The sequence below is a fragment of the Palaemon carinicauda genome, chromosome 11, assembly GCF_036898095.1.
Source record: "Palaemon carinicauda isolate YSFRI2023 chromosome 11, ASM3689809v2, whole genome shotgun sequence".
Classification (NCBI taxonomy): domain Eukaryota; kingdom Metazoa; phylum Arthropoda; class Malacostraca; order Decapoda; family Palaemonidae; genus Palaemon; species Palaemon carinicauda.
In genome coordinates this window covers 143,442,041-143,459,452 of record NC_090735.1, presented here as the reverse complement: position 1 = coordinate 143,459,452, position 17,412 = coordinate 143,442,041, and the positions used below count along the sequence as shown (strand labels likewise).

The window sequence follows — 17,412 nt, the reverse complement described above, 5'->3', positions numbered from 1 at the left end:
GATGATCCTCACATTTGATCCCATTATGGATCACGATCACTCAGAGTAGAGGAACGTCCAGCAGGCTGCTCCCTAGGGGAAGTCTGCCCAACATCTACCCACCACGGGGAAGGGGGGGAGGAGGAAGGCATGTCCGCCCTAGGGTAAACTACGGGCTTCTACCTTCGCCCTTGGAGGAAAAGCATGGGAAACGTGAGAATCTCGAGCCTCCACCGTGCTTTGGCTGTTCTCTCTCGAGAATGAGATATGTGTTCCCCACAGGGGAAACACTACGAGTGTGCACTGCCACCGCCCATGGTGGATAGGCAAAACTCTCAGTCAAAAGACTGGCATTTCTTCGACTTTGAGGAAGACCCCAAAGGCTAAAAACCACTCTTGGACTTCTTCCATCGCCCGAACTTCTCCCACTGGGAGGCAGACCTCTCCCTACACTCTACACAGATGTTGTTCCTTGAACCCCGGCGGCCCCAACAAGTAAGACAAAGCAGGTGATGGTCTGTCTTAACGCCGGACATGAAGGTACAGTGAGCCCTCGTTTATCGCGGTAGATAGGTTCCAGACCCGACCGCGATAGGTGAAAATCCGCGAAGTAGTGACACCATATTTACCTACAGCAATAAATAATGATAATAATAATAATAATGATAATATGTTATTTTGATAATAAAATAAATTTTTGAATATACTTACCCGGTGATTATATTGCTGCAACTCTGTTGCCCGACAGACAACTCTACGGTAAAAACTCGCCAGCAATCGCTACAACAGCGCCATCTGTCGTCCAGATACCCAGTACTCAATGTAAACAAAGACTCAATTTTCTCCTCGTCCCACTGCGTCTCTATTGGGGAGGAAGGGAGGGTCCTTTAATTTATAATCACCGGGTAAGTATATTCAAAAATTTATTTTATTATCAAAATACAGTGATGCCTCAGGATACGAAATTAATCCGTTCAGGATGCGGTTTCGTATCCTGATATTTTCGTATCCTGAGTCGCGTTTTACATGTAAATAGCCTAATCCGTTCCAAGCCTTATAAAAAGTCACCCTTTCTTTCATAAACACGCTAAACTGTAGTAATAAACATGCAATGCAGCCATTTCTATCATTCAATAATTAACACAACCGTTAAAAACAACCTAATCCATTCCAGAAACCACTATGAGATTATTCAATAATGTAGTTATAGCCAAGTTATCCCCCCCAAGCCCAAAGAAAACGGTCCGTTTTCTTTACTACTGTATAAAAGTTACGGTACTGTATGTACGTAAAGCATTTAGATCAGTGAAGGTGTATTGTTACCTGTACGTACACCTAAATTAATGATTGATACCAGTACACTCTGAAAAAAAGGTTACAGTTAATTAGTGTAACAAAAAAGTTGAAACTTACCTTTTGATTGAGACGATGTCCGATAGCGAAGTCGCGGCAGAGGAGGATGGCATAAGGCAGAAAACGTAACAAGTGACAAACTACGTACAGTAATTTACACACTTAACACATTAACACTTAAACTTTACGAAATAAAAAAATGGAAGAAATAATTAACACTTAACATTACGTATGGAAAACTATAAAATGAAAGAAAAAATTACTTTAACACTTAACGGTAACATAAAACTTAAAATTGAATTTTTTTTTTTGTTGCTTTTTCATAACTTTACGTTTTTCTTATTTTCTAAATCTCTTCTACTTCTTTATCACTTTCTTTTTTCTGTTTCTTTTCTTTACTTTCACCTTCTAATTCTTCATCCCTTCCTCTTTTCTGTTTCTTTTCTTCACTTTCACCTTCGTCTTGGCCTACTAATACCGCTGGCCTCTTTAATAAGAAACTATCCATTGAAGCTTGTTTCGGCCTACTTTTCAACACATTTCTAAAATGCGTTAGGCAAACGTAATATAATACACTACATAACAAGTGACAGACTACGTACAGTAATTTACACACTTAACACATTAACACTTAAACTTTACGAAATAAAAAAATGGAAGAAATAATTAACAATTAACATTACGTATGGAAAACTATAAAATGAAAGAAAAAATTACTTTAACACTTAACGGTAACATAAAACTTAAAATTGAATTTTTTTTTTGCTTTTTTGTAACTTTACGTTTTTCTTATTTTCTAAATCTCTTCTACTTCTTCATCACTTTCTTTTTTCTGTTTCTTTTCTTTACTTTCACCTTCTAATTCTTCATCCCTTCCTCTGTTCTGTTTCTTTTCTTCACTTTCACCTTCGTCTTGGCCTACTAATACCGCTGGCCTCTTTAATAAGAAACTATCCATTGAAGCTTGTTTCTGCCTACTTTTCAACACATTTCTAAAATGTGTTAGGCAAACGTAATATAATACACTACGTAACGTTATATACAGTCTATGTATAGTAAACACTAATACAGTACAGTGCACAGTAACGAATGTTTATTAACGATAACATGTGGCGTACGAATGTACTGTATATTAACACTAAGTCAAACAAGCGAAAGCACACAATGTCTGTTAACGATACCGCGGTCGGAACGAAAAGAGAGAGAGAGAGATGAACGCCAGTGCGTAGGCAAGCTGGGATAGTTGCCGACCAATAGGAAAGCAGGATCTTATGGCGTCAGCTAGCGTCTGAGTAGAGAGATAACCAATGGGTGAGCGGGAGGCTGTAAGTGAGTCTACCCAAGTTCAAAGTCAGGCGGCGCGCGCTTTTTAAAATTACTCTCGGCGAAGAGTTGGGATCTCGTAAGGTTTTCGTATCCTGAAATTTTATCCGTATCCTGGGGCATAAAAATCTTCGAATCACTTTTCGCATCCTGAATTTTTCGTAAGCAGAAACTTTCGTATCCAGAGGTATCACTTTAACATTTTTCAATATTTAACTTAGCCGGTGATTATATAGCTGATTCACACCCAGGGGGGTGGGTAGAGACCAGCAATATATGTTTACACTTTTATGAGCTAAGAGTTTTTATTTCATTTTAGAAGTTATCAAAATAACAAAAACAAAATAAATAGGTACCTGGTAAGGAAGTCGACTTGAACAATTTCTCTGCCTTTTAAGTACGTCTTCCTTACGGAGCCTCGCGATCCTCTTAGGATGCTGATCGACCCCTAGGATCTGAAGTATCAAGGGTTGCAACCCATACAACAGGACCTCATCAAAACCCCTAATCTAGGCGCTCTCAAGAAATGACTTTGACCACCCGCCAAATCAACCAGGATGCGAAAGGCTTCTTAGCCTTCCGGACAACCCAAAAAACAACAATAAAAACATTTCAAGAGAAAGATTAAAAGGGTATGGAATTAGGGAATTGTAGTGGTTGAGCCCTCACCCACTACTGCACTCGCTGCTACGAATGGTCCCAGTGTGTAGCAGTTCTTGTAAAGAGACTGGACATCTTTCAAGTAAAATGACGCGAACACTGACTTGCTTCTCCAATAGGTTGCGTCCATTATACTTTGCAGAGATATATTTTGCTTAAAGGCCACGGAAGTTGTTACAGCTCTAACTTCGTGCGTCTTCACCTTAAGCAAAGTTCGGTCTTCCTCACTCAGATGTGAATGAGCTTCTCGTATTAACAATCTGATAAAGTCTGACCAAGCATTCTTTGACAGAGGCAAGGATGGTTTCTTAACTGAACACCATAAAGCTTCAGATTGGCCTTGTAAAGGTTTAGTACGCTTTAAATAGAACTTATGAGCTCTAATAGGGCATAAGACTCTTTCTAGTTCATTGCCTACGATCTCCGATAAGCTGGGGATATCAAAAGATTTAGGCCAAGGCCGAGAAGGCAGCTCATTTTTGGCTAGAAAACCAAGTTGTAGCGAACAAGTGGCTTTTTCTGACGAAAATCCTATGTTCTTGCTGAAGGCATGAATCTCACTGACTCTTTTAGCCGAGGCTAAGCATACCAGGAAAAGAGTCTTAAGAGTGAGATCTTTCAGGGAGGCTGATTGTAACGGCTCCAACCTATCTGACATGAAGAATCTTAGTACCACGTCTAAATTCCATCCAGGGGTAGCCAAACGACGCTCCTTGGTGGTCTCAAAAGACTTAAGGAGGTCTTGCAGATCTTTATGTTTGGAAAGATCTAAGCCTCTATGCCGGAAGACCGATGCCAACATGCTTCTGTAGCCCTTGATAGTGGGAGCTGAAAGGGATCGTCCTTTTCTCAGGTATAAGAGAAAAACAGCTATTTGAGCTACAGAGGTACTGGTCGAGGATACAGAAACTGACTTGCACCAGTCTCGGAAGACTTCCCACTTCGATTGGTAGACTCTAATGGAAGAAGCTCTCCTTGCTCTAGCAATCGCACTGGCTGCTTCCTTCGAAAAGCCTCTAGCTCTCGAGAGTCTTTCAATAGTCTGAAGGCAGTCAGACGAAGAGCGTGGAGGCTTTGGAGTACCTTCTTTACGTGTGGCTGACGTAGAAGGTCTACCCTTAGAGGAAGACTACTGGGAACGTCTACTAACCATCGAAGTATCTCGGTGAACCATTCTCTCGCGGGCCAGAGGGAAGCAACTAACGTCAACCTTGTCCCTTCGTGAGAGGCGAACTTCTGCAGTACCTTGTTGACAATCTTGAATGGTGGGAATGCGTAGAGATCCAGATGTGACCAATCTAGGAGGAAAGCATCTATATGTATTGCTGCTGGGTCCGGGACTGGAGAGCAATAGATTGGAAGCCTCTTGGTCAGCGAGGTTGCAAAGAGATCTATGGATGGTTTTACCCCAAGTGGCCCAAAGTCTCTTGCACACATCCTTGTGGAGGGTCCATTCGGTTGGAATTACTTGCCCTTTCCGACTGAGACAATCTGCTATGACGTTCAAGTCGCCTTGGATGAACCTCGTTACTAGGGAGATGTCTTGACCTTTTGACCAGATGAGCAGGTCCCTTGTGATCTCGTACAACATCAGTGAGTGGGTACCTCCTTGTTTGGAGATGTACGCCAAGGCCGTGGTGATGTCCGAGTTAACTTCCACCACTTTGCCTCGAAGGAGAGACTTGAAGCTTTTCAAGGCCAGATGTACTGCCAACAGCTCCTTGCAGTTGATATGCATGCTCCTCTGACTCGAGTTCCACAGACCTGAGCATTCCCGACCGTCTAGTGTCACGCCCCAGCCCACGTCCGATGCGTCCGAGAAGAGAACGTGGTTGGGAGTCTGAACAGCCAGGGGAAGACCCTCTCTTAGGTTGATATTGTCCTTCCACCAAGTAAGACAAGACTTTATCTTTTCGGAAACCGGGATCGAGACCGCTTCTAGCGTCTTGTCCTTTTTCCAGTGAAAAGCTAGATGGTATTGAAGAGGACGGAGGTGTAGTCTTCCTAGTGACACAAATTGTTCCACGGATGACAGCGTCCCTACCAGACTCATCCACAGCCTGACTGAGCAGCGTTCCTTCTTCAGCATCTTCTGGATGGATAGCAGGGCTTGATCTATTCTGGGGGCTGATCGTCTTGTTGTTCAGCAACGTCCTCATCAGAGGGTTCCTCATCCAAAAACTGATGAGGAAACGGCAACGGAGTGGGCAACGTCTGGCTCGCTGAGTTCGGTCGCACTGGTGGATGCGTGACGGAGCCGGACGCAATATCATGGAACTGCTGCACAGTCTGTGAACTGTCAACAACCATGGGTGCGCGAGGAAGCACAGCGTCAACCCGAGACTGTCTAGACCGTCTGGGTTGTGCAGTCAACACCCCACCGGGTTGCTGAGGTTGACGCACTGCGTCAAAACAAGTCACCTCTGCTGGTTGTTGAACGTCCTGAACGTCAACAACCACCTCTGAGCGTCGCTTAACGTCAACGTGCGGCTGACAACCCACACTGGGTCGCATCGGTGGAGGAACCACCTCAACTGGCAGACGCGAGTAGGTTACCTCAGCGTCAACAGGGCGCACAACCGACCGGTTGGAAGGTTGTTGGCCAGAAGGTTCGGTAGCAACCTTCTCCGCATTAAAGTCCTCTATCAAGGACTCAAGCTTGGACTGCATGTCTTGCAGCAAAGCCCATTTAGGGTCTACGGGAGCAGGTGTGGCAACAGACGGGGTTAGCGACTGAGGCGGTACCGTTTACCATCCCTGAAAGCCTTGTTATGCGTGACATAATTGTACAGCAAAACTTCAAAGGCTCGAAAACAGCTGTGAAGTTGACCTGTAAACAACTTGGAGCGTCTCCTGGCCAGGCGCCAGGGAGAGTCTACGAGAATTGAGAAGTCTATCTGGGCAGAGGCATGAACTCCCAAGCCGAGAACTTCTCTCGTGTCATATCAGACTCTCGCTCTATAAACCAGTTTAAAAGAAGGGAAAGCAAAGGCTGTATCCCCCAAACTCCTCCTGGTGAAAAACCAGTCGCCTAGCCAACGTAAAGCTCTCTAGGAGAGCGAGAGAGCACTAGCTTAAAAACAACGGCTTCGAAGTAGCTAGGCCTAGTGTAAGCTCTGACGTTTAGGCGAACGAGGAGCAGCAGTTACAAAAAGATCCGGACAAAGATCCTTAAAAAAAATCATCATGATTTAATTAAAGTCCATAGGAGGCTAAGCAGCTTTAGGCTCCTCTCCATCTGACAGAGTCCTCAAGGGAATATCAGTAGGAGGGGGAACAGCAACTTCCTCATCTACAGGAACCTTGTCCGATAAAAGCTGAGTCTCAAGCAAGGGAGAGACCTACCGTGGTGGCAATGCTTTACAAGCAGAGTCCACACTCACTGGTGCATTAGTAGCGGACCAGAACGCAATGTCATGTAACTGCTTGACAGTCTGTGAACTGTCAACCACAACAGGTGCGTGAGGACGCACAGAGTCCACTCGAGACTGCTTTGACTGCCTAGACTGAGCAGTCAAAACAACTCTAGAATGCGGAGGTTGACGCACAGCGTCAAAACAAGTCAACTCCGATTGTTAGTGAACGTCTTGAACATCCACAGGAGCATCAGCAAGTGGCCTAACGTCCAAATGCGGCTGAAAAACCACACGAGACCGCATCGAGTGTGGTTCTAAACAACCTGACTGACGTGACTAAGCTACGCCAACGTCAACAGTAAGCACAAAGGAATGTTAGGTTGGCTGAAAGCCAGGATATCGATGAGATAAACGGCTAGACTCAACGGACTAATCGGCAGAATAGTCTTCCATAAGGGAGGCAAGCATATACTGCATGTCTTGCCATACAACACATTAAGGATCAACGGAAATGGTTGTGGTAAGAGACGAGGGTAACGTCTGTGACCGCAACACTTTGCCTACAAAAAAAAGACACTCAGAGTCTGTGTTACGCTTTTGTTAGGCGGCGAGCAGTTATCCGATGACTGCATAGGGTCAGAGCTGTCCTAATGGTTGTAACCAGGACGCTGGACCTGTCCTGAAAGGACTGACTTTCGCTTAAGGGCTTCGAAACCTTGTGACAGGTTTCTTATGCGAAAAGCCTTCGGATGACGAGGAGAAACAACGTCTCTCTCGTCTTATGGTAGGGGAGATCTTGGTAAGATACACCCGATACCATAGAGGGAAAACGTCTGTTCGTTGGTCAAGGCCTCTCGAACCCATAAGTCGTTTGACATTACTTCTCCCCTGGGCTTGGGAGCATGTAAGAGGTCCCGGACTAGGTGAACGACAGGCACGAACAGACGAACCCTCGGACGCAACACTGTAACACTTTGCGCATATCACTTTATCACTTCGATTTTCTGTTTTGCACTTATTTCACTGAAATCGAAACTTTTACTGATTTCTACCTGAAACACGCAATTCTACCCTTCATTAAAAGGTAGTAATTGCGAAATCAGTCGTATAATGCAAGCTCATTAATACCAGCAAAAACCGAAAACATATTTTAAGATAAAAAAATCAGTGGCTGGGAAAGAGACTAAACACTAGTTCATATAACTACGTTTTCAATCTCTCACCGCACATAGCCTGGGGACGAGAATAAAAAACTAAAAAGGTTTTATCCTTCCTCCCCGTACAGCGACTAGGGACGAGAGTAACTCGAGAACAACGTTACCCGCTTGAACGGAACGTTTTCTCTCTTCTCTCTCCCTCCGTCTCTATCTCTCTCTCTCTTTCTCTCTTGATTTCGCACCTAAGAGAAGAGCCCAATTATATTTCGTCAAAAAAACATGTTATTTGACTAAAGGAAAAAACTGAAAGGTTTTTCAAATAAAAAGTTCCTTTAAAATAGAATTTAAAACATTTAAGCTAAGAAAGAATGAACAAAACGTCAGAATCGATTTACTCTTACTGCAAAGTGAAACCGTGATACACTCTCTCTCTATCGTAACGATAGAGCGCATGTTGAACGTCCTGAACGTCAACAACTGCGTAGCATAAATAAACTAAACGTTAGTTCATCTTTGAAAACAGTACGAAGACTATCAAAGAAATTCTTTCATAAAATATTACATTTAAAAAGTTTTAAATCCTTAGCTCTTTAAAAGCTAATTACGATATAAAGGGCTCAACGTTGATTAACTTCGGTTTCCAAGTTAGGACCGCCTACTCTCAGGAAAGGTCTATACAAACAAAACATTAAAATTATTTTTATATGTTTATAATAAATGGAAAGTTAATCGAAGAGGCCTAATAAAGGCGGAGAGATATAAAATATATAGAGGAAAATCTATAACGTGATATAATTACTAAAAGCCTAAACACACTTCCGTCTAAGGGAAGGGTCGGCCATTTAAAAGTGAAAGAAAGTCCATACTCTCTTTGTCACCATAATTAAATCTATCCAAAACGAGTTCAAGATTTAAGATGAAGATAAAACACCTGCATAGCGAAAGCTCAAAACTAGAATAAAGTACTTCACCAATTAGTTGTGAAAAAACTCCAGTTTAGCAACAGCGAGTAAGTACGTCTTGTCGATAGCTCGACAGAGAGAAAATTGAGTCTTTGTTTACATTGAGTACTGGGTATCTGGACGACAGATGGCGCTGTTGGGCACACCCGCAACCTGTGTAGCGATCGCTGGCGAGTTTTTACCGTAGAGTTGTCTGTCGGGCAACAGAGTTGCAGCAATATAATCACCGGCTAAGTTAAATATTGAAAAAATAATAATAATGATAATAATAATAATAACAATAATAATTTTAATAACAACAACAACAACAATAATAATTTTAATAACAACAACAACAATAATAATTTTAATAACAACAACAACAACAATAATAATAATAATAATAATAATAATAATGCAGCTTTACATACGCTATTTTACGCTTGTTCTGTTGTAGGATATGTCTCTCTCTCTCTCTCTCTCTCTCTCTCTCTCTCTCTCTCGTACGCTTATTCGATATGTGATTTTTGCAACAAAGAATATTATTGGATGCAGTACTACGTACGTATACATACAAAAGATTCATGGAAAAGATGCACATCCATTACATTTGTAGTATTGTACAGTAGTAGCCATCAGGAGCCTTACACCATTCTAATATGGTATGACTGCATCTGATTTGCGTTTCATGTTAGATTTAATTTTACTACGTACTGTATACTGAATTATCGTATGATCACATTCTCTTTTCGTGTTTTATTTCTTCCTGTACTAAATTATATGTCATAAGTAATGCAATGAACAATCAGTAAGAGCAGATATTACTAATTACAGTATTAATGGAATTACAGGTAACGAAATATCGTATTTGGGGTCTTCAGATATCGCGGTATTTTCGAAATTTCCGGAAAATCTGCGATATGTTTATATATATGGGTTATGAAAAAAAAAACCCCGCGAAGTGGTGAATCCGCGATGGTCGAACCGCGAAGTAGCGAGGGCTCACTGTACCACAAAGTGCAGCCTTCAGGACATGGACAAGTACGCATGGGACTAAGTCACTCACACGCACACACATTCAAAAAAGAAAAAGCAAATTATCAAAGCAGCACGACCGTCTCTACCAAGCCAAGTAAGCAAAGTGGTTACTCAACCAGGTCGCTTGAGTGAGAGGGGTAGCCGATTACCCCCACCCCCACCAGCTAGTTAGCGGGTGGGGTAGTTATGCCTTCCTAAAATTATCATGGCTAGCTCAGTTTCGGTGAAAGCAGTACAGCATACCCAATATAGATAGCATGAAAAAAATTCATGATTTTGATGAGAGATTGATTTACTATACCATCACAATAGTACAAGATACAAAAATGCTTTTAAGGTACAAAGTAAATTATGCAGCATGCACAACTACTGTATTCTGACATTTTAGTGTAGTAAAATCAAATATAAGAATAATGGCAATCATGTGATACCTCAATTTCTCACCAATATGGAATTTGCTATAAGAAATGGGTATGCCGACCATTTTTGCACATTTCATTTGAAACTAAAAGGGCCAAGTCAATAATAAATGGGGTATAAACTGACAAAAATATGCACATAACTGTATTGCTATTTTCCAAGTTATGCAATTGATGTTTGGCAAAGTAATAAGCTATTATCATGCACTTTTCAGACCTATAGATGTTCTTTTTTCTTGTGTAATCATTACCTAACATTTTCATATAACTAAACCCTGAAATTTTTATGCTAAAGTTACCCGATGTTTTCATACTTTTTGTTTAATACATCCCTCACAAAATCCTCTTATGTTACTCAAATGGCTACTGTATGTGTATGAATTAGTTATGGGGAATACAATTATAATACAGTAATAAGAAGAGCTTTTTAATCTAATCAATGGCAGCTGTGTGTGTAATTACTGTAGTGTTTTGAGGAAATAATACCTAATCACAAAGATTTTGGAGCCCCTGTAGTTGGTTGGGATGGACCAGGTAAGTAATTACTACAGTAATATGAAGGTAAATATTTACTATAGCATAATATTCAAAATGAAGAAAATAAGAAATATTCCAAATGAAGAAAATAAGAAGTATTCCTGGTATACTATGAACTGTTTTGATGCAAATAATTGGGGGAAACCCACATTTCTCAAATTTTAGACTTTAAAATTCTAAAAGTTATGACAAAAACCATATTTCAAATTTGGGAAAAAAAAAAGAAAGAAAGAAAGAAGAAAACCAGCTATCCTAAGGGTCCCCACAAAATCTAACCCAGGAGACATATCCTTATCTAAAGGGGGAGGGGTGAGGCACTATGCCACCCCTCTGACCTCCCCCTTTGACAGTCGTATCCTTAGTTTAACCTAAGACAAAGTCTCAACCCTTATGTTTGCTTCCCAGCAAGCTTCATTCCTGCTAAGGTAACAATATATCATAATATTTCGTAAACTGTAAATATAGCCTCAGACAAAGATAAACAACATTTTCTCTATGAAGAAAATTTATTTGACAATAAGAAAGTTTATGCCTGTCTCAACCAACAACATACACCTAGATTACCTATTTGAGGTTTACTTAGTGATAGGTGTCATAAGAGGTTATGAAACAGGGCATTGGAAGGGGAAGAAGCTCAGGGAAGGCGGGACAGCTTAAGTATGGTTAGGTGGGTGTGATTAGGTTGCGTTCCATTCCTGATTCTCCATCATTACATAATTCGACCCAGTAAGCCTGCTTTCTCATAACACAAGCTATATATATTTTTCAAATGGATTAGGCATGAATTATGTATATCTACCATTAATGCATGGACTAATACTCTATACATAGGGGGGGGGGTTCCAACACAAAAAACATGTTTCTTATTGGAACTCCCAAAAATTGTTTTGAGTAAAGGGTGGAGAAACATACAAATTAAGAGTGGTTTATACAATAAAGGTCATAAATGCATAAACAAAGATATCCAATAGGAAAAATATATGGTTTTGTGCATTTGTTAATAAATGAAAGAATTTCACTATACACATACACACACACAAATGTATCTTTGTCTGAAATACAATGATAAGAGGGTAGTTTTATGATGTATGAAATATGATTTAATATCACTTTGCTACTAAGAGTGAAGATGGTTCGGAAGCACCCAAAGGCTTGAGACTAATTCTTAATAAAACAATAAGGATATGGCCCTTAGGTTAGGTGAGGAACCTTAAGTTAGGTGGTGTTCTAGTACTTTTTCATTTGAACTACGGTTTTAGTAGAGTTACGGACGGGAAAAACTTTTCTACTAAAAAAAACAGGTATTTCCTATAGAAAAACATATTTCCTTCTAAAACAACACTTATTTTCACTGCAAATAAAAAACTTAATTATCTAAGAAATAGTAATTAATAGGGTTGGCGTGCGCAGCTCAGCATTTACTGCTTTCCAGTACATAGAAGCTTGACGTTTTTCTTGTTCCGCGAGCCATGCGAGCGCACAGTGGTGCAAAAACCATTAGATTTCTAAAATATATCCCCTTTCTTAGACGGTCTACTGAGTTTTCGGTTCATTTGTTGTTGAAAGGGTCAAATTCAGTGAAAGCACATTATCGACTTCAGGAAATACTATTTTTTCTATTTAAAATGTTGTTCTGACCATAACTATAATATTACCTAAATTACTGACCTGGTCTACCCCAATCAACTACAGAAGCTCCAGAATACGAAGCAGTAGTAATAGTAAAATGCTCAAAATCAGGGGAGCCTTTGTATATCAGTGGCCAGTTCCTTACGCGCTGATTAAAAATGAACATCAACTTACCTAAACTTTTCCCCTAACCTAACCTACAAGCCGTGTCCTTACCTACTTAAGTAACGAGCCTGCAACACCCCCTTATACTGCAGTATTCTAAGTTAGCCATGATAATACATAGGGGTGGCTGCTATCATACATACACCCCAAATCAGGTGCACATTGGAGCTGAAGGGAAGCTGCAAAGACCATTAAGACAGACCTATGGTATAGCACATTGTGAGGTGGAATGATGAAATTAACAATGGTAACACAGAAACCTCACAATTAACCTAACCTGAATACAGTGTAGGGGGAGGGGATCGGAGCCTTTGTATATAAGCGGCCAGGTCCTCACGCGTTCACTAAAAATGGACATCAACTAACCTAACCTACAAGCAATGTCCTTACCTACTTGCCTAACGAGGGGGCTAACGCCCCCTGCGACCCCTTTACACTTCCGTATTCAAAATTAGACATAATACATACAGGAGGCCGCTATCATACATACACCCCCATCATTCCATTATAGATACCTAATCCTTCCTTAAATATAATAGCAAACACGAAAATAATACATATTTGATGAGTCAACGTCAATACTCCACCCTATTCTATCTACCGTATAAGGTGCTAGGCTAAGCCATTGAGTAGCCCTACTTAAAACTATCAAACTAGACAACACATGGTTCATTTAGTATAATAAAATCCAGCCATAACTGATCCTGAGATACAATTACAATAATTTCGAATGAAGTTTTATACTTACATCAAAATTAACGAGGGATATTAGCGGACTCTGGTCAGTCTACGCTAAAACCCTGACTGTCCTGACAACACCAGAAATTGACTAATACAGTGTTCGTGTAGCATGTCAAATTATTAACAAATTAATCTTTCTAAATTGTTTTTTTTATTGAATTTGTTTTATTAGTTTTAATATAAATAATATTTTATATGATAAGTGTGACAAGCAATAGAATAAATTTGTTGAAAGTAATTATTTACTATGTCAATATACTAAAGTCGTACGTAGAACTTTCGAACGCGTGACACCTCCCCAGTGTTATCAACATTCTCTCTAATTGGTCAATTCGAGGAAAATCATTTAGCGCTTAATTTTCAAACATGCAAAATGTGACATTGTTTTTATTATCATTATTACTACTTGCTAAGCTACAACCCTAGTTGGAAAAGCAGGATGCTATAAGCCTAGGGGCTCTAACAGGGAAAATAGCTGCGAGAGGAAAGGGAACAAAGAAAAATAAAATATTTTAAGAGCAACAATTTTAAAATAAATATCACTTTATGAACTATAAAAACTTTAACAAAACAAGAGGAAGAGAAATAAGATATAAGATAGAACAGTGTGCCCGAAGTGTACACTCAAGCAGGAGAACTCTAACCCAAGACAGTGGAAGACCATGGTACAGAGGCTATGGCACAATTATTATCATTATTATTATTATTATTATTATTATTATTATTATTATTATTATTATTATTATTATTATTATTATTATTTGCTAAGCTACAACCCTAGTTGGAAAAGCAGGATGCTATAAGCCCAGGGGCCCCAACAAGGAAAATAGCCCAGTGAGGAAAGGAAACAAGGAAAAATAAAATATTAAGAACAGTAACAACATTGAAATAAATATTTCCTTTATAAACTATAAAAACTTTAACAAAACAAGAGGAAGAGAAATTAGATCGAATAGAGTGCCCGAGTGTACCCTCAAGCAAGAGAGTGGAAGACAGTGGAAGACCATGGTACAGAGGCTATGGCACTATCCAAAACTAGAGAACATTGGTTTAATTTTGGAGTGTCCTTCTCCTAGAAGAGCTGCTTACCATAGCTAAAGAGTCTCTTCTACCCTTACCAAGAGGAAAGTACATTGAACAAACTGCAGTACAGTAATTAACCCCTTGGGTGAAGAAGTGTTTAGTATCTCATTGTTGTCAGGTGTATGAGGAAAAACGAGAATATGTAAAGAATAGGCCAGACTATTCTGTGTAAGTATAGGCAAAGAAAAAATAAGCCGTAACCAGAGAGAAGGATCCAATGCATTACTGTCTGGCCAGTCAAAAGATCCAATACCTCTCTAGTGGTAGTATCTCAACGGGCGGCTGGTGCCCTGGCCAACCTACAAGATTAGAGAACAATGGTTTGATTTTGGAGTGTCCTCCTAGAAGAGCTGCTTACCATAGCTAAAGAGTCTCTTCTACCCTTACAAAGAGGAAAGTGGCCACTGAACAATTACGGTGCAGTAAGAAGAATTGTTTGGTAATCTCAGTGTTGTCAGGTGTATGAGGACAGAGGAGAATATGTAAAGAATAGGCCAGACTATTCGGCATGTGAGTGTGTAGGCAAAGGGAAATGAACCGTAACTAGAGCGAAGGATCCAATGTAGTACTATCTGGCCAATCAAAAGACTCCTTAACTCTCTAGTGATAGTATTTCAACGGGTGGCTGGTGCCATGGCCAACCAACTACCCATAACTCGATCTCCCCTTAGTGATCTAACAAAATAACTTACACCTAAGGGTCAATTTGTTGGGAATTAGAAAGAAACATAAACCTAAGTTTTAATATTTTAAGATGAAGTTTGTTTCTCTCTTTCATGGTGCTTTTAGCGATTTACACAGTCCACTAAGAAATCAAATTAAACTTATTGAGATATGATAAAAACGCCATTTAAACGGTAGAAAGCGTTGTGTACCATTTGGATTTAGTATTCATCTCATAAACCACCAAGAAGTGTCCCAGAGGAATACTATTATAAGGAAACAACGAAATCTTTTGTTTCAACACTGCAAATAAAATACTTATGAACAGCTTTGTTATAACTTGAATAAGGATTAAGGCTATTTAAAATGACATAACATTCTATTTTGACATTACAAACAAAATATTCTATCTGAGTATACATAAACATTTAAGCATATCGGATGATATGTAAGCACAAAAACACAAAAGAAAGATATAATGCTGTATAAAAATTATTTGATTAGACGTCAAACTGTTTCAGTTTACAGCTGCATTTAAAATGAGCTCATCGTAACGGGTAATAATATACCGTAAATGCATGTTAGTAACAGGATAAGCAAAATATAAATCAATATTGTAACGTAACTGACAAATGGAAACTTGCAATTTTTTGTAATAACCAGCATCATTGAATAATTGGCAAATATGAAATTGTAAACTTGATAATAATAAACTACAAACAGTTCATAATAACTGGCAAAAATGTACTCACAAACTTGATAATGATAAACGACCAACATTTGGTATGAATGAAAAATACAGGCACTTTTACAGTAGATATAGTCCCAACTTGGTGATTAGTTCTTAAGTCCTCTCTGTGCAGATGATCTTGGTAAAGAGATCAGCCAAATTCTTCTTTGATGGAACGTGCTTGATGCTGATTTTTCTTAAGTTGATTTGCTCAGGTACAAAGTGATTTTGTGTATCAATGTACTTTGATCTCTCAGAACAATAAGTGTCATTTGCTAAGGCTATAGAACCCTGGTTGTCAACTTTTATTTTCGTTGGTTTGTCGACAAACTTCTTGAATCCAAGTTCCCAAAGCAGTTTTCTGAAACAAACTACTTCTCTTGTTGCTTCACAAAGTTCTACATATTTAGAATCATTTGTTGAGAGTGTAGTTATTCTCTGCTTCCTACTTCTTCATGATATAGGTCCATTTGCTAGGATGAATACAAATACAGAGGTGGATTTTCTTCCATCATGATTATTTGCATGGCCTGCATCCATCCATGTTGTTAGGTTTTCATGAGTTTTCTTGTAGCAAATGGCTAAATATTGAGTCCTCTTGAGATATCGCAGGAGATGTTTGGCATTCTTCAGATCTTGTTTGTGAGGAGCTTGATTTTTCTGGCCTAGTGCTCCTGTGGCAAAAGCTATGTCAGGCCTAGTGCAATCTACTAGGTGTAACAAGCTACCAGTGATTCCTCTGTATTCTGTTGCATTGCATACCTCATCTTCTGGGACTTCTTTTCTAAAATTTAGGGCTAATGGCGTTGACAACTCTTTCGATTCAGTAAGGTTTTGATTTATTAGCATTTCTTGAATGTAGTCTCTCTGATGGATCAGAATTATTGATTAATCTTCTCTGATGTATTTAATGGGAAGAATATTTTATGCCTCTCCTAGATCTTTTACGGCATAGTAATTCTTTAATTCTTTCTTGAAATGTGCCACATCTTCTGAATTTCCAACAATGATAAAATCATCTACATGAACAACGATAATTGATGTTTTTGCTTTATCATAGTGGACACATCTGTCAAATTCAGGTCTAATCAGGCCCATTTTTGTCAGTTCTCGTTTAGTTCTTCATTCTAATTTCTATCGCTTTGAGCTAAGCTGTAGATACTTTTTTCCACTTCACAAAAAAATGTGTTCTGTTTGCAACTTCACAACTCTTTGGTTGTTCCATAAATATGACTTCATTCAGTCCAATGTTGAGATAGGCTGAATTAACGTCAAGCTGTTCAACAGACCATGAATTTTCAGCAGCTAATGCAAGTAACAGTCTAATGCTGGATTTCCTCACTACAGGAGTTGCGAGTTAGTCCACACCAGGTGTTAGGCAGAACCCTCTGGCCACAAGTCTTGCTTTGTGTATCATTACCTCACCAAGTTCATTGTATTTTCTTCAAGTAGAGTTAGTCTATTCACCTTTAAAGAGTGTAATGATTTGCCATGTACAGTCACTCATATAAATTGGTGGATGTCCGGGTGTTTGAGAGAGATTTCCATTTCACCCCTTTCTGGACGACAGGTGTCTGGGAGTGCAAGACCAGTCGAATATTGAACTACCCAACTCTGCTGTAGTAATTGTTAACTTTT

At 39.5% G+C, this 17,412-nt stretch overlaps 2 protein-coding genes across 2 annotated transcripts in view; both read right to left on the bottom strand.

Moving 5' to 3' along the window:
• The window catches only part of LOC137650262 (actin-related protein 2/3 complex subunit 1A-B-like), a 128,690-nt gene extending 115,290 nt beyond the window's left edge, over window positions 1–13,400 (bottom strand). The window contains exon 1 of the mRNA XM_068383564.1: window positions 13,306–13,400. The gene's annotated coding sequence lies outside the window, so the exon portion shown is untranslated. The remainder of the gene's footprint in view (window positions 1–13,305) is intronic.
• Window positions 13,401–16,227: 2,827 nt separating this feature from the next.
• On the bottom strand, window positions 16,228–16,872 carry LOC137649515 (uncharacterized). Its single transcript, XM_068382498.1, has 2 exons — window positions 16,723–16,872; window positions 16,228–16,641 (listed from the first exon to the last, which is right to left on the bottom strand). Exons 1-2 carry the CDS (start codon window positions 16,870–16,872, stop codon window positions 16,228–16,230), a joined length of 564 nt encoding a protein of 187 aa, XP_068238599.1.
• Window positions 16,873–17,412: the final 540 nt, after the last annotated feature.